Raw genomic sequence first — 18930 nt, forward strand, 5'->3', positions numbered from 1 at the left:
CCTCAAACACTGAAAAATGATGTTTTAATAGTAGCTATATAGCCTTGAGTCAAAATGATAATCCCAACATCAAATCATGATGCAAAGTATACAACTTTAATGAAAAATGAAAGTATAATGCCTTATTAGTAAAGTCATCATGTAGGGTTTGATTTCTACTCAAAATAGACCAAAAGGACCCAACTTAGAATACAACCCACAACCACCCTAAGGAGGTGGTTGAAGATCGATGGTGGTGGCGGCATGATTTCGAGCTAAAAAGAATAGAAACAAAATGAGTTTAAGATGCTAACTTCGTTGATTCAACTAGCCACTCCTTAGGACTTCTCTTTCCCTTGATCGATAGCCGCTTCTCCTCCCCTCTTCATCTTCAATTGCCAACCAAGCTTCCTTCTCTTTCATTCCTCTCTTTTACAGTTGGCATCCCCAAAAAACACACACACAACTAAATCTTTTTTCTACTAGGTTTTGTCCAATACTACTTTAGACCCCTCCTGTAACACTAGTCAAAATAGGTCAATAACAATCACATGTGATTATACCAATCATGTAATCTAATTTTGTTAAACTAGTAATGTAGTAAACTCACTATTTATTTCATGATAATTCTAATATAAATATGAACTTTCATACATACTTTATGGTATAAATCAAAGTATACGTCCATACGATTCCAAAAATATAGAGAACATCTAAATCTAACTTTGCATGAAGAAGTTACGATAAACCGAACACTATAAAAATCTCTATAACATAAGGAATTTAAAATAGGCTTAGAATTAGCTATTGGAGTCTAAAAACGATTTTTAGTGCTCGTAAATACCTACGTGTGGATATAAAGAACGTCAAAAACGGAGCTCGTATGCAAAAGTTATGGCCTTCCGAAGATGCAGCTGTCAGAACCCTAATTTGACTCACGATGTGAGGAGTCAACAGACACTAATCGGAGCTAGAAAACACGCGTTAAGGCTATGGGATGACTCATGGAATTTCACGACGTGAACCTATCATGTTCACGACGTGAATGGCCCCAGAACACCCTATAAATAGCGATCAAAGCTCATTTAATCCTTACACCTTCTTCTTTCATTCTCTCTCGTTTCCGAAGGCCGTTTTCCCTTCCTGAGCTTGACTAAGACAAGCCTCTGACCGTTTAGATTCTATAGATCACGCTACTAAGGTGAGTTTCACGGCCTCACTTTCTAATATTTTCAGGGAAAAACGCATGCTAAATATTGAATAAAAGTTAATATTATGTTTATATGATAGTATGTCCGTATCAACATATATAGTTATATTAACTGTGATATAGTTGTTTTGCCTCATATATACCTAAAATATATATGATTATTTTAAAACATACAACTATCGTAAACTTGTTAGCATGTTATTATACTAATGTAGACCTTAAGTTATACTCGGGAGTTCTATGTATACTATGTGTGATATAGCCTCGATGCTATACTCGAGAGTTATATATATATATATATATATATATATATATATATATATATATATATATATATATATTGATTTCTAAGTATGTTATTATTGTTGGTTTTATGTCAAGATAAAACCTGGTGTGTTATATGTTATTATTGTTGGTTTTATGTCAAGATAAAACCTAGTTTTATTTCAAGTTATAGTTGTTATACTGCCTAAATGTTATGAAATTAGGAGTAATGTTTAAAAGCATAGTCTAGTAACTTAGGGTTTTAGACACGAAAATGCTTTTGTTGTTAGAACTATAGAACATCGTCAAAGTCTACCTGTGTTACTGTATTCATCATCTAAGATTGGGGATCTTAGTGGAAGTCCTCTGACTTGTATTCGTTAATCCCGTGTGAGCGAGGAAGTCGTGTATAAATAGTATACGGGTTGACCGCCCCACTTGTGACTGTTAGCTACAGTCAACCAAAAGCGAGTGATGAACTATCTTTTTATTTGTTATTGTTCCGGCGTCGATGAAACGTGCGGAAACTACCGCAAGGTGTAATCCTTGTACTACCGCAAGGTGTGATCCTTGTACTACCTCAAGGTATAATCCTTGTACTACCGCAATGTGTGATCATTGTAATAATAATAAGAGGTATAAAACTAAGTCATACAGTCGCAGCTACAGACTCATGGTAGAACAACTATAGAAGCATTATACTTTGTCGATATACAAGTATGAATGTTAAGTATAAGTTTCCCAAAGACTTATACTCTAAGTATAAGAATTTAGTAGGTATATTACTTGTATATTAAGTAGACCACTATACCTATCCTACTTACTCATATAGAATTGAAATAGATTTATACGTAACGGTTTTACTCGTATAGAATTGAAATAGATTTATACGTAGCAACTTAGTTTGTATGGAATTACAAACATTTATACTTATACTCTAGGTTCAAAGAATGTTTAGGTATAACACTTATTTGGTAAGTAAGCCATTATACCTAGGATATATATACTAAATGTTTGAGAGTCAAAATGATACTTTCAAAACTATACTTTTGAACTTGGAAAATGTATTATTTTTATATGGAGTCAAAACCTGTGGACTCACCAACTTTATGTTGACGTATTTTAAAATGCATGTGTTTTCAGGAAGTTGATAACTATGATACGAGAAATGACGTTACACCGCCCGGTGTTTCAGTCGACGGCCGGGGTGTGACACCTCCCATGGAAGAACCGATCCAAGCCTTCCCAAATTCGCCCATTCGGGCTTAATTTCCGACTTTTCCATTTTAGTGCTCAATTTTGTTGTGCATGGCATAAATAACCCCACAAAACAAATTTTCTTGCAACACAAAAAAGTTTCTAAGTTGTTTCTTTTAGCTCCTCAACGTAACCTTCTTCAAGTTTTGTTATTTAACGATTTAATTATTATTATTATTATTATTATTATTATTATTATTATTATTGCAATTATTATTATTATTATTTAGTTGCATTTTACCAATATTACTTTAATAAATAATTAAACGAGAAAAACGGAGTGTTATAAATCCATTTGTTTACAATTAATAATACTTTAAATTTGTGGTAGTTACATAAATTACATGTCCTAACGTGATGAAATTCAATTTGTCTAATGTTTGCAAGTATTAATGTATTTTTAAAGATGCAACCACTTATTTATCCGACAATTTTAAGCTATTAATTGGTTAGTTCTCAATAAATTTTATTTAATAAAATATATTTAAGTTGTGAAATACCATGTTTTTTTATTTAAATGATTAGACTAATGAATGGAAAATGTAGAAAATATATTTTTCAGAGTTACCACTCAATTTTTGTTATGTTATCGCTTTGAGCCTTATTATAAATGTTGGCGGCATACATATTTAATATAGCCTACGATATAAGTTTAACCGAAAAGACCATCATTTTGGCTAAACTCGAGTTAATATTTGTTGGTTTTGCTTTCTCGGGTTGAGGGTTCAAGTATCGTCATGGACATAAGTGAAATTAAGGAATAGATTAGGAGTAGACTTGTACGAAAATATGAACTCAACACATTCCTAGCATCATGATTTCATTCACCATGAAAAACCTCACTACCTAAAATCACTCACACTCTTATATTCAAAAACAAGAATGAACAAGAGACCAGTCTTAGTGGAAGACCAAACCCTAACAACAATAAGAAACCCTAATAGCATATGCTTCCTCATTCATTTGTTTTTCAATGATAAGTTCCAAAAGTTTGATATATTGATCCTTAGTCAGTTGATGTAACTCAGAGTCTCCAGTGGAAACGGACAAACTAGAAGAATTAGAACATGTAAAAGTTGTAATGGAAGAATTAACAGAAAAGTTTCGATTAGAATTGTTTTGATTATTAGACTCACTTCTTGGCTTAAAATAATTAGGATAACCAATTATTTTGTAACATTTTTCTATAGCATGACCCCTAATGCCACAGTTTTTACACCGAACAACTTGAACTTTGTTCTTATTAGAGTTATTTGAATTAAACATATTGTTGAACCTAATATTAAAGGCAATAAGTTGAGACTTAGACAAAGACAAAGATGACTGAATAGCGTATAAAGACCCATTTCTTGGAAGGTATTCTTCTCTAGACATAATAACGAAGGTAGTTTTGACACTAGGTAAAGGTTCCATGAGTAAAATATGACTTTTGACTTGACAATAAGAGTCATCAAGGCCACTGAGAAACTGCATAAGTTTGATTAGATTAGAGTGATCCTTAAGTTTAATAGAAGCCTCACAAGTACACTCAGTCAAGCTAGTAAGACCATCAAACTCCTTTTATAGGGCATCAAGTTTATTGAAGTAATCTTATAAGGAACTTCCATTTTGTTTGAGAGAATTAATCTGTTGGTGAATGTTGAAAACAATAGACCCATCAGACTAATTATAGGTTTCAAAAAGATTTTTTTCAAATATCCTCAACTACTTCAAAATAAGCTTGACTCTGATAGATGGAGTCAGAAATAGATGAAAGAAGCCAAGAACATACAACAACATTAACACTGTCCCATTTAGATTCATCAACGTTAATCTTTTTAGAGTTCCATCCACGAATCCTAATTTAGTAGCCCTAAGAGCTCTAGACATGGAACTTCTCCATAACCTAAAACTTTCACTTCGAGTTAGCCTTATAGTGATTAATGTTGTAACAACATTATCTAAAGGGTGAATGTAAAGAGCATCATCAAAGTTAATTTGATCATCCTTTCCACCTCCACCAGGAGTCTCAATAGGACCAACCATCAAACATAAATAAAACACAATTTAATCATCCTTTCCATTCCCTAGCATAGCTACTTAAACCCTAATAGAGGATCTCAGAGTTCGAAACAACTTCTTGTGGAAGACACAAACCAACACCGATTCTTTAGGATAGACAAGAATCCACAGCAGATCTGCAAGAGGAAACATAAAATCTCGTAGTATCGACGAACTTGACAAAACAGATCTAATAAGGAGAATATATCTAATTGATCAAAGAATAAACCCTAGATTCGACACAAGTGCCAAATCTACAAGGTTATTAAAAAGAAACAAACAACAATGCAGAAGAAAAAAAGGAACGATGAACAAACCTTACGATTCGCAATGCAGATCGATGGCGAAACACCAACAGAGCCACCTATAGCTCTGATATCGTGTGCGAAAATATGAACTCAATACATTTCCAACATCATCATTTCATTCCCTATGAAACAAATGGTTTACATCAAACAAATACACTGAAAAACCTCACTACATAAAATCACTCACACTCATATGTACAAAAACAAGAAAGAACAAGAGATCAGTCTTAATGGAAGACCAAACCATAACAATAATAAGAAACCCTAATTCTAGCTTGAGAAAGAGCTTCTATTGCAGAACTGTGTGTGTGAGAATGAATTGATTGATCAAAAAAGCCTGAGAAAGGACATTAAATACTTCGGGTGAGGAGCTCCATGGATCATCCAAAGGTCCACTTACAAACCCGGACACCTGCAATAGAACTTACCAAGCAGACTTTGACAAATTCCAAACAATACAAAAACTACCCAATAAATAATAAATTAACAATTAAGTTTGAAAAAAGATTTTAAATCATATTTTTCAACAAGACTAGATTTGTTGTTCAAAAAAAAATAAACTTCAGTGATATTTTTGAACACTTATTTAACATTTATAGAAAAAAGTATGGTTAGAATCAAACGTAATTCATGAGCTTAAAGAACGGCATTGGTAGATGCATTGTTTAAAAGTAATCGTGATCCTATGGCTGAAGAGTGTCGTGAACTCTTTACCGCTGGGAAGCCAACGTGTCACCTCCGTGACACCTTTACCGGTAGTTAACACCGCACCCCAATGATATTATTACCAACAGTGAATTTCCACCACTCACTTTCTTCCTTTGCCGTTCAACTTGACCCACTTTCTTTGTTTCTTTTGCAGGTTGTAAACATAAAACACCACACCTCAAGCCTTTTTAAAAATTGCAAAATTGACAAAGATGTCCCCATCATCCTAGATGGCCAATGGTAAAAACGGTATGACACCTTTTCGTATAATATCCAAATTTATAATAGTTTATGAGTGGAAGGTAGTAACGACAATGATACTTCCACCCCAAGTATTGCATCAGGAAATTATATGTCATCTAAATTTTGAAGACATGACTACTAGCAAATTTTAAAATAAACATATTTTAGCTCGGTGGAATGAAACGTAACCACAAATGTCCATTCACCCTGACTCATGATTTAATAATCATCCAAATGACCAAAACTTCTATGTTAACTTCGCAATCTACTTTTCCTTGTACGAAAACATAAACTCATAATTTCCCAACATCAACATTTCATTTATATATGAAACAGTTGGTTTTTCATCATACAGATTACACAGAAATCCTCACTACAATAACTCTCAGCTCTCTGATGAACAACAAGAACAAGATCAAAAGAATATGAACTGAAACCCTGGTACAAACCCTAAAACTATAGCGAACAATCTTTGTGAGAGAGTGAATCTGTAATCTGAACTACACAAATGAAGGATAATCAGCTTTATATACACCGGGTCAAACCCGGATCCAAGTTAAACAACCCGCGTAGTAAACACCTGAAAAATCAATATATACCACAACATTTTTCCTTTATAAATGACAAGTTTGTATTATATATAACCTTTTAACACCCCCTCTCAAACTTGTCAATTTATACAAATTTATTTACCAGAAAACAAATTTACAAGACCAAGTCTCTTTGACAAGAACTCATGCTGAAAAAACTTAATGATTTAGTTAAAATGTCTGCATTTTGATTAGAAGAATTAATCTTAACTAATTTTAAAACATTATTTTCAATTTTTTCTCTTACAAAATGCACATCAACCTCAAAATGTTTTGTTTTTTCATGAAAAACAGGATTTAAAGCTAACTTAATAGCATATTCATTATCACAAAACAATTTAACAGGAGTTAAACTTTTGAAACCAAGATCACTTAAAACCTTTAAGACCCACAAAACTTCACATGTTACAGAACCCAAAGCACGGTATTCAGATTCTGTTGATGACCTGGACACTGTGCTTTGTTTCTTACTTTTCCAAGAAATAAGAGTGTTTCCTAAATAAACCAAATAACCAGAAACAGATCTCCTAGTTGTTAGACATTTGGCCCAATCAGCATCCACATAGCCAACAACATCAAAACTATTAGATTTAGAAAACAAAACACCTTTACCAGGACAATTTTTCAAATACCTTAATAATCTGAAAGCAACACTTAAATGTGATTTTCTTGGCTTATGCATAAACTGACTTAATACTTGGACAGCATAACTAATATCAGGTCTAGTAACAGTAAGATAAATCAATTTCCCTATAAGTTTCTGAAATTCTGTTATATTAGTTATAAGATCAGTATTATCATCACAATCTCTGTTAAACACAAAATTGACTTCCAAAGGAGTTTTAACAGGTTTGCATGCCAGCATACCAAATTCATGTAATAACTCCAAACAGTATTTTCTTTGATTTAGACATACACCATTACTAGTAGACAAAACTTCAATTCCCAGAAAATATTTCAACAACCCTAGATCCTTAATTCTAAACTGTGACTTAAGAAATGATTTTACATTTTCAATTTCAACACAACTGTTACCTGTTAGAATTATATCATCAACATATACTAACAAAATAACAATGGTGTTATTTTTTGAGCGTACAAATAAAGAATAATCATTTATACTTTGAACAAAACCAAAAACCGACAAAGAAGAGCAAAGTTTCTCATTCCACTTTCGTGGAGCCTGTTTTAAACCATATAAAGACTTCACCAATTTACAAACTCTACTATCATTTTTAGTGTGATATCCTTCAGGTAATGTCATATATACATCTTCTACCAAGTCACCATATAGAAAAGCATTGTTAACATCCAATTGATAGAGAGGCCATGAATTATTAACAGCTACACAAATCACAATCCTAACAGTAACAATTTTAGCAACAGGAGAAAAAGTTTCTTCATAATCTATTCCCTCTCTTTGATTATATCCTTTTGCAACTAATCTAGCTTTATATCTCTCAACCTCACCATTAGATTTGTATTTTATTTTATAAATCCACCGACAACCAATAGGATTTCTGTTTTTTGGAAGATCAACAATATCCCAAGTATGATTCCTATATAAAGCTTCCATTTCCTCATTCATAGCTTTGATCCAATTTGGATCAGTTGAAGCTTCAGAATAAGTGCTAGGTTCAAATGTTTTATTAAGATTAGAAACAAAACATTTACTATCATTAGCTAACAAAGAATAATTCACAGACTTTTCTAACCCATATTTGTGTGAACTTTCCACAACAAAATCATTAAATCTTGTTGGTAAACGAACATTTCTACCAGATCGTGTAGTACCTAATGAGTGGTCATCAGAAAGATTATTTTGTTCTAAGATACTATCCTCAGACATACTAGATGAACTAGGAACATCCACAACATTCTGTTGCACATGTGCCATGTCACTTTGGTTGCTAACCTCATCATTGGAGGTCTCATCCAAATTATGAACTGCTTCATTACCTTCAGAATGAAGGGTTATTCCTAAATCACCTAAATCATTATTTTCTTGAAGATAACTAGACAAATGAAGGTCATCACAGGAAAATGGGTCACTTGGATTATTAAAACTAGTAGTTTTATCACCAGAAAAAGAATTAAGCTTGAATGGAAACACTAATTCATAAAATTTGACATCCCTGGAAACAAAAACAAAATTTGAATCAAGACTCAAAACCTTATAACCTTTTTGTTCCAAAGAATACCCAAGTAAAATACACTTTTCAGCACGTTCAGAAAATTTATCAAAATTATTCAGTTTAGTTGCAAAACAAAGACAACCAAAAACATGAAATTTATCAAAACTAGGACAAGATTTATAAACAAGTTCATAAGGAGAGGCTCCATTTAAAACAGAAGTGGGAGTTCTATTTATCAAAAAAACAGCAATTAAAATAGAATCACCCCAATAAGTCAAAGGCAAACCTGACTGAAACATTAATGACCTAGCTACATTGAGAATATGTCGATGTTTCCTTTCAACCACCCCATTTTGTTGAGGTGTATGGACACACGACGTTTGATGAATAACACCTTTATTTTCAAAAAACGTTTTCATGTTATAATTCAAAAACTCTGTGCCATTATCAGACCTAACCTTTTTAATTTTGACTTCAAATTGATTCAATAAAAGATTAAAGAAAGTAGTAACACAAGAAAAAACTTCACTTTTAGACTTAAGCAAATAAATCCAAGTTGCCCTAGTGAAATCATCCACTATAGTAAGAAAGAACTTAAACCCTTCTGAAGTGACCACTTTATAAGGACCCCACACATCTAAGTGAACAAGTTCACCTAAACAAGAAGTGACATGTTGACTAGTGGGAAAAGAATCCCTTGTTTGTTTAGCCTTATGGCAAACATCACAAGGAGGTAAAGATTCATTTTCAAATTTAAGATGAGTTTTTAAAGAATTCAGAGCTTGGTCAGAAGGATGACCAAGTCTATTATGCCAAGTTAGTTTAGAAACATAACACATAACAGAATTAGAAGTAAAAGAATTACCAGAAGGTACACTATCAACATAATAGAGACCTCCAGTTTCACTACCATTCCCCACCATCTCCTTTGAGTGTAAATCCTGAATTTTGCAACTATGTTCATTAAAGACAACTTCACACTTATTATCTTTGCAAATTTTGTGAACTGACAATAGATTAACATTAAACTCAGGAACAGCAAACACATCAAATAGAGTTAAAGAGTTTGAGATATTTAAATTTCCAATTTTTTCTATTTTAGCACAAGTTCCATTAGGGTGACTAACAAGAAGGTTAAGCTTAGACACATCTACAGTATCATGCAAAAGAGATTCTGATGCTATCATATGTTGACTAGCACCAGAATCAACAATCCATTTATTATCATTATAAAATGAACCACAAACATTAAACAAGCAAGTACCTGCCATATTGGAACTGACAGATGCTTCCTCATTGCACTTTCTTTCTCTTATTAGACTAAGAAACTTGGCATATTAATCCTTAGTTAGTTGAGGAAATTCAGATTCACCAGAATCAGTTGATCCAGGTGTAACAACAGATGAGTTTGCTTTAAAGTTTTTAACTTGACTATTTTGATTAACATCACTTCTAGGTTTATAATCCTTTGGATATCCAATTAGTTTATAACATTTCTCAACAGTATGTCCTTTTAGACCACAATTTTTACATTGAAGGCTTGAACCTTTGTTTTTATTATTAGAAAATTTATTGTTGAATTTACTATTAAAAGCACTAGGTTGACTCTTAGAACCAGATTGGGAGTCATTAGAAAGAGATCCATTTCTTTGAAGGGACTCTTCACGAGATATAATTGAAAAAGCAGTTTTCACATTAGGAAGTGGATCCATAAGCAATATATGACTCTTAACCTGATTATAAGACTCATCTAAACCACTCAGAAATTGCATGAGTTTCATTAGTTTAGAGTGATCATTTAGTTTAGCTGCAGCCTCACAAGTACATTCTGTGAGACTAGTTAAACCATCAAACTCCTTCCATAAGGCATCAAGTTTATTAAAGAAATCAGAAACAAATATACCATTTTGTTTTAAAGAATTAATTTTTTGATGAACATTGAACACAACAGACCCATCAGCTTTATTATATGTTTCAAATAAATTTTCCCATATTTCTTGAGCATTATCTGAATAAGCATGACTAGCATAGATTGAGTCACTAATGGAAGACAATAACCAAGAACACACAACAGCATTAGCTCTTTCCCATTTAGACTCTTTGGTTTTTTCAACATTATCCTTTTTAAAGGTACCATCTACAAAACCTAGTTTGTTTCTAGCTTTAAGTGCCCTAGACATGGAGCTTCTCCAAATACGAAAATTTTCATTTCCAGACAATTTCACACTAATAATAGTTGTAGTAGCATTATCAGAAGGATGGACATAGAGAGGATCATCAAAAATGATTGAATCATCCTTTCCACTTCCACTTGGAGATTCAGCAGAACCAGCCATTTAAAAAACTTATCAGTCAATCAATTAGACAGACAAACTCAAGACTGAAGCAAAGCACAACAACAGCCAAATAGGAAACGCAGAACAACAATTAGACACACAAAAAACAGACTCATGTATCGACCTAAAGTCCAGATGGTCACCACGTTTGTTGGGGCCCAAGACAATCAATACAGAGTCAAAAAAACAAAAAAACTATCGAACAAAGAAGAAGGAAAAAAATATTTGGTGTATACAAAACACCAGGATCTTCCAATCACTAAATATAATTGAGAGAAAAAAAAGGAACAAGAAAATCCTCACAGTGCTTTATAAGACGGGATGAAAAACAAACCGACTCTGTTTGTCCGTTCCCAACATAGGGTTGATCGGTGATGAAATCCGACCCCTAGTGAGTTATTTCAGACAACAGATTGATCGATTGATGGAGTGTCGTTTATTGCGAGTTCCGATGTTCCACTATCACACGGCCAGAATACAAATCAGGTTCAACCACCTGCAATGAACCACAAAAAAACTCACAGTACCAAGATCGAAGAACAATACAAAGAAAAAAACGATCGATCAACAGAAAATGATAAAAAAAACCTTAATCGGAGAGAAAAAAAAACGATCGATCAACAGATCTAGTAACAGATCTGAAAGAAACTGAACATAAGAAGTAGAAACAACCTCTTATGACGTCTTCAGATGAAGTAGCCTTCGATGAACACCAATTGAAGATATAAACCTTCGATGATCATCAACCACGAAGATGAAGAACCCTAAAGCTCTGATACCATGTACGAAAACATAAACTCATAATTTCCCAACATCAACATTTCATTTATATATGAAACAATTGGTTTTTCATCATACAGATTACACAGAAATCCTCACTACAATAACTCTCAGCTCTCTGATGAACAACAAGAACAAGATCAAAAGAATATGAACTGAAACCCTGGTACAAACCCTAAAACTATAGCGAACAATCTTTATGAGAGAGTGAATCTGTAATCTGAACTACACAAATGAAGGATAATCAGCTTTATATACACCGGGTCAAACCCGGATCCAAGTTAAACAACCCGCGTAGTAAACACCTGAAAAATCAATATATACCACAACATTTTTCCTTTATAAATGACAAGTTTGTATTATATATAACCTTTTAACATTCCTCTTAGTGACTGGGTTCTATTAGATCGAAGGTCACCTAACAAATGGAAGTTCGTAGTTGACTGAAGGATTACTCGGATGAAGGTGTACGAATACAACATTACATTTCCGGGTTCCATTTTTTTCCCTTTAAGATCAAACATAATATAACTAGCTACTAGATTGCTGTTAAATTAGTGTTGCAAATTTGTTTTACGCATTAAGAAAACAATTCAAATTATCTAAAAATCCGTTTTCAAACCGGTCCCAATCCGTTTACATCGGATCCCCCATTTTACCTCTCTGTAAATTGAGTAAAGATTAAATAGTAAACCAAAAAATCCCATCCGGATTAAATTCGATTTTGTTTACCTCTACCGAATCATGTCAAGAAATTCAAGTCAAACCAAATCTGGTTATAGCCCATGAGGTTCAAGGCCCAAGAATACAACCCATTCATGTTTAGGAAGCATAAACCATCACCAAATCAATGTCAATACAACAAATTACATTAAGAAAAAGATATAAGGCAAATTCAAATAAATCTTGACATCACCACCCAACTCCATTTTGTTCCTTATAGTCTAATGTTTAGAGTAGTATCATCACACTATGATTCATAACAATAGTTACAAACTTAAATGCTTAAATTCTATCGCGTTTTAGGTATTTCAACGTTCGCCCAATCTTTCCTGATGTCAAACGTATAGTTGATCTCCAAGTAACATTTGCCATCATCATCAACAAACTGAAAAAAAAAAAAAAACAAAAACAAAATGGATGCAATTATATAAATCTAGTACAATTTTACATAGGAATCAACAAATAAGTTGGTACGAATTAAAGCACAAATGATGAAAAAATGCATTGCAGATATTATTTGTACCAAACAGTATCATTAGCTTCTCAACACATGGACCAGCAAAATAATGAATTCCTTTAAAAAAGCAGAAATAAAGCTTAAATATGGCCTTTACTACTTTCAATAAAGATGGATACGTGGCATGTACTTTCAATGAATCCCATGGGCACAACCCACAAGTACCAATGCCAATGGCAATGACCTCATATCATAAAACGAAAATTTTGAATTTTCTTTCTAATAATTTCGACTTTGGAGAAATATGATTGGTTTAGTATATGTCTCTAACAACATTTTAAGATGAAATATTCTATTTTGAAAGAAAATCTTTTGGGATCAAATGTTGTAATGACTTAATTTAGGGATAAATCACAAAAATGACCAAAATTGTGTAGTTAATCTATCAAATTGACCTCATTTTTAAGGTTGTTCATTATTTGGATAAAACCGAATTATCCAATTGGACAATTTGGATTGGACTATTTGGTTCGGATATTCGGATTTTTGGATTGGTTTTCAATAAAACCGAATTATTATTTTGGATTTCGGATTGGTTTTGGTTTATAAAATAAGAACCGAATAGTCCAAAAAAAATCGAATAAACATTTATTATTTATTTATTTATAATATATATCTATAGTTACCTATTGATTTTGTAATTTATTTTTTCATATTGGTTTAAAACATTTCACCCGATAAAAAAACATCAATATGTATTATCTCTCAAAAGTTTTCTATTTATAAAATATTTAACTATAATATATCTGCTTAGTGGTTGTTTGTACGTAAATTTCAAATCACAACTAAATAAATTTTTTCGTTTCTTGTGTAAAATTGGGTAATATTATAATTATATGTCGTTTTAAAATGTTTCGGTTTTTAAAAACCGATCCAACCGAATTGTAATTGGATCGGATCGGATTTGAATTTAGTTTGGACTATTCGGATCTATGTTTTGAAAACCGAAATCGAATTGGATTCACTTGATTGGATCGGACCGATCCATCCAAAAGAACACCCCTACTCATTTTACACAAAATGATCACAATTTTCAAAATTTGATTTGCAATATTTGAATATGTATTAAGTAAAAAGATTTTGAAAATGCAACGTATTAAGAAATAGAAATTCATATATTGCAAAATATAAGATTTTCTTGATCCAAATTTGATTTGCAATCTACGATTCTCTTTTTCGTAAAAAATTTTGAAAATGTAATGTATTACAAAATATTAATTCATATATTGCAAAATATAAGATTTTTTTAACTGAAATTTGATTTGCAATATATGAATTTGTATTTTGTAAAAAGATTCCGAAAACGCAATGCATTACGAAATACAGATTCATATATTAGAAAATATAAGATTTCTTTGACAGAAAATTGATTTGCAATATATGAATCTGTATTTCATAAAAAGATTCCGAAAATGCAATGTATTACGAAATACTAATTCATATATTACAAAATATAAGATTTTTTTATCAAAATTTGATTTGCAATATATGAATCTGTATTTCGTAAATAGATTTCGAAAATGCAATGTATTACAAAATGCACAGATTCATATATTGCAAAATATAAGATTTGTTCTTCAAAAAGAAAGTCATTTAATTAAAAATACCAAATCATTTTTGATTTTTATCATTTATGTGATTACACCCTTAAATTTTACCTTAGTTTTAGCAGAGTAAGAGCCTCTTGCAAAATAACCAGAAGGGGTTGTGTCCTCTGGCATGTCATAAGTGTAAGCTTCTTGTTGGGGACTAAAAGTACCAAGCATATGTTTCATTCCATCCACTAAAAACACGAAAAGAACACCAAAATTTTCAAGTTTTTTGTCACGAAATAGACACAAATATCGAGGTAAATACTTACCTTTGACGCCAGTTTTCCATACATTGTTGGTGTACTTTAAACCTGAAACAATGTTATGGCTAACTTGAAATGAAAACCGAAGGCTATAAGGACAACCTTCTTTCAAAGTAAACCATGGACCCTTCGGTTTTCCATCTTCGGGTATCGGAAGAACAATGTCAGATCTCCCCGGAGACATGATCGAAAGACTCAAGATCTTCACTTCTGGTTCTAATGATTCTGTAAAGAAAAATAAAGCGATTGTTACATCAATTTAAGAAATTGAAGGAATGAAAAGTTGAGTTCTGGACCTCCAACAGCATTAATGTCGACATTTCCAAGTAGTTGTTCTTTCCACTTTGTGAGACTCTCATCATCCTACAAACAATTGAAAATGACAAAAGGGAATTGAAGGGAATGAAAGAAAATGGAGGAAATGAATAAAGATTTGTACTTTGTCTTTCTCGAATTGTTGTTTGAGGGTGTATTGAGGACCCAAATCGATCTTATGACTCTCTGCATCTTCTCCTTCGTCTTCGGTTTCACAAATGGAGGATTCGCTTCCTTTTTCATCTCCATTATCTTCAATTTCAGTCTTGTCTCCTTTATTTTCTTCGAGTCCCATGTTAGTGGAACTAGAAACAGCTTCGACGACCAACGACATTAATTCATCAAAGGGTAATAGACTTATTTAGAAGAAAAGATATGAGTTTGGACCAAGAATGTTGAGTTCTTGATGAACACCCACCTAGAAATTTACGAATTGGAAGCTGGAAAAAGAAAGGAAAAGGAAATGGAGTGGGATTGAAAAACACCCAAATGGATAAAAATGCTTCCTTTCTTGGTGTAAGAGGTGTTGTCTTTTGTTGGGGAAAGTGAAAAATTCTTGAAAGATAACGGTTCTTTAACGCTAAGAACATCCAAGAATGTTAAAAGTGAGCGGAAAAAACAAGGGGCAGAGGACAGGCCCACAAAGAAACGATGGAAACACGAAAAACGGGTAAATGGGGTTTCGTTTAATAATTAATTCTTTTAATGATTTTGGGGAAATGTTCTGGATTGGATGAGAGAGTAGGAAAGAAAAAATATTTGGGTATTTTTTTTTACACACACCAATCTAGTATAGTATAGGTTTTAACAATTAGTAAATAAGGATTTATAAGTGAACAGATTATCATGAAGTAATAGAAGTTTTTTTTAATAGATTTTTATTTAAAAAAAATATTAGCATATATATGAGACAATTGCGACACATATTTTATTATTAAGTAATTATCAGTTTTTTTTTTTTTTAATATTTAATATCCTCTTATTTTTACATATTGATTTATATCCTTTTATTAAAAACTTAAAAAAAAACATTGATTATAATAAGACAATGATAGTGACGATACAGTTAGAAGGAGAGTACCAAAGACGCGTCCGCAACCGAATGACAAACTATATATAAATCTAGTCTAGAATTTTATAAGCGAATAAAGCCTATGGAGATATATCTTTTATGAGTATATATGATTAGTTGTTGTTTATTTTTATCTCGGATTTTTTTTACGTAATATTTAAAATTAAAAAAATGATAAAGATTTGTTTGAATTTTATTTTTCTTATAATAATATTTATATCATCAATGATATTGAGTTGATGAAAATTTATTTGAATTTTTTTTATAATATTAATTATGTTATTATATTATAAAAACTATATTATTTTTGTTTTTTTTATCTTAATAAAAAAATAAATATAAAATTATTAATATTAATAAAGTTAGTAATAAAAATATAATTATTAAATAATAATAATCTGTTGATTAGGTAATAATGAACTAATAATAAAAGTTGTTTAGATAATAATTATATTGTGGTTATAATTTTAAAAGTAAGGTCAATTATATGATAATAATTACCATCATTCATCTAAAAAGTAAAAAGTAAACTTAATGATTTAGGTTTGTGTTGTAGATTGGTGTGTATAAAGTATGACCCAAAATATTTTTATGTAGAGTTTTTGAATAAAATAAGGTTATTAAAAAAAGTATTTTCCAATTTAGTATGGTTTAATAAATATTTACTAAATTAGTACTTTTTTTTATTTTTCCTTAGTTTTTAAGGTTTTATTATTATTACTTTTTATTTTAAATATTAATTTTTTGTACTTTTTCTTTTATTTGATTTTTTTACTTTCTTTTCTATTATCTTTTTAAATATTAGTTTATATTTTTATAAATGTCAATTTTTTATTTTTTTATTCCAGTTTTTTACTTTTTCTTTTTTACTTTTAAAGTAAATCGGTAAATCGTATACAAATGTTTGCGCATAAAAAGTTTATTTTAAGTCTATTGTATTGGTATTGGCATTTGAGATTTCGATCATTTAGAATTATCCAAAATCATTGTAGCTACTATTTAAAAGATATATATTAATTAATATTTATATTTATTTTAATAGTTAATAAATTAATTGTTAATTAGTTTTCAAATGTTTTTTTGGGTTAATGTTGGTGTTCATCCATAAACTTTTCATTTTGATTTACGTAGTCACTTCAATTTTTTTAGTATTATTGCTCTTTAAACTTCAAAGTTCACCTGTAAAGGAACATCTGACGTTGTCTCTAGTTGTACTCGTTAAGGACTTAAGGCCATCTGGAGTACGTACAACGGAGAGTTTCGTGGTTTACATGACAACGACCATGATCCGTAAACACCATCCCGATGGTTCGTGTAATACACAAAAATAGATATTCAATGTTAGCATGCATAATAATAGTATTGATTTCTTTTTACTGGACTTTTTGCATTTTGAAATAAATTTTTTTAAAAGAATTAAATAGATATTTTTTTGGAAGTAATTCGCTAAACGATGATTATGGTCAATATGTTTCATGAGGACGTGAGGAAAACTTGGATATATAATGTTAGTTTTGATTTAAGATGTTAAAATTTGAGGTTCAAGATGATTTATATAATTTGTATAAATAATGTCAAAGCATTTGTGTTAATTGTACGTTTTTTTTAAATAAAATAGCAAATTACTGAAATTGTCTCTATGGTTTGGTCAAAATTACATATTTGGTCCCTAACTTTTTTTTTGCACTCGGATCGTCCTTTGTTTTGATTTTGTTTCTTTTTTAGTCCCTTACATACATAAAGTTAGGGACCAAATATGCAATTTTGACCAAACCATAGGGACGAAAAACGCAACGAAATCAAACCACAAGGACGATCCGAGTGCATAAAAAAAGTTAGGGACCAAACGTGCAATTTGACCAAACCATAGGGACGATTTCAGTAATTTACTCTAAGTAAAATAAAATAAAAACTGATATTAATATAAAATAAAAAATATAATGAAAAACTGAAATAAAAGAAAAAGTAAAAAACAGATATTTAAAATAAATAAAAAACAATAACAAAAAACTGAAAAATAAAGAAAAACACTAATTTGGTAAATATTTTTCAAACTATACTAGATTGGTAAATATTTTTTCTAATAACTCTATTTTTGTCAAAAACTCTTTTATGTAAGGGTTGCATGGTGTTATTAAGGTGTTGTATTTGGGTTAACATGTCGAATTCGAATTCGTATATGACCAATATAATTATCAGTGTTATGAGTTGATATTGATTGACATATTAGAAACATCATTTCGAATACTATCTAACTAACTCATTTAATTATACGGCTTCATTATTTGGGTTTGTAGGCCAGATTCGGAATCCTCACTGAATCTGGTTTGTGGGTCTGATTTGCATAACGGGTTCTCGGCTTGACCCGATAACTCAAATACTAAATATTATTTTTGAATATAATATATCATAATTAGATTTAAAGTGGACATATAATAATAAGCATAGGCACATAACATCATAAAGACAAAACATATACATCGTAATAAGACATAAGTATGTAAATTTAAATCAAATATATTATACAAGTTGGAGGGATGACCTGTGAACCCAAATATTAACATGAACACAACCATTTATTTTGATCTGCCTCGAAGA

At 31.1% G+C, this 18930-nt stretch overlaps 2 protein-coding genes across 2 annotated transcripts; both read right to left on the reverse strand.

Annotated features, from left to right (window-relative positions):
• Window positions 1-10071: 10071 nt before the first annotated feature.
• LOC145064553 (uncharacterized) lies at window positions 10072-11070 on the reverse strand. The gene has a single exon (XM_079011980.1). It carries the CDS (start codon window positions 11068-11070, stop codon window positions 10072-10074), a length of 999 nt encoding a protein of 332 aa, XP_078868106.1.
• Window positions 11071-12671: 1601 nt separating this feature from the next.
• LOC145062614 (rho GDP-dissociation inhibitor 1-like) lies at window positions 12672-15743 on the reverse strand. Its single transcript, XM_079010194.1, has 5 exons — window positions 15385-15743; window positions 15242-15308; window positions 14952-15170; window positions 14749-14873; window positions 12672-12958 (listed from the first exon to the last, which is right to left on the reverse strand). The coding sequence occupies exons 1-5, from the start codon at window positions 15592-15594 to the stop codon at window positions 12863-12865; spliced, it is 717 nt and encodes a 238-aa protein (XP_078866320.1). The 5' UTR covers window positions 15595-15743; the 3' UTR covers window positions 12672-12862.
• Window positions 15744-18930: the final 3187 nt, after the last annotated feature.

Source organism: Lactuca serriola, chromosome 7 (assembly GCF_051521515.1).
Source record: "Lactuca serriola cultivar US96UC23 chromosome 7, Lser_US96UC23_V15, whole genome shotgun sequence".
NCBI classification, from domain to species: Eukaryota; Viridiplantae; Streptophyta; class Magnoliopsida; order Asterales; family Asteraceae; genus Lactuca; species Lactuca serriola.

What these genes read in the sequence shown, in the direction of transcription:
- LOC145064553 (XM_079011980.1), bottom strand. Translation starts at nt 11,070, where the DNA reads ATGGCTGGTTCTGCTGAATCTCCAAGTGGAAGTGGAAAGGATGATTCA.
- LOC145062614 (XM_079010194.1), bottom strand. Translation starts at nt 15,594, where the DNA reads ATGTCGTTGGTCGTCGAAGCTGTTTCTAGTTCCACTAACATGGGACTC. An exon ending in AACAATTCGAGAAAGACAAA is followed by an intron (nt 15,309 to 15,384) that starts GTACAAATCTTT and finishes AATTGTTTGTAG; the next exon opens with GATGATGAGAGTCTCACAAA. An exon ending in CGACATTAATGCTGTTGGAG is followed by an intron (nt 15,171 to 15,241) that starts GTCCAGAACTCA and finishes TTTTCTTTACAG; the next exon opens with AATCATTAGAACCAGAAGTG.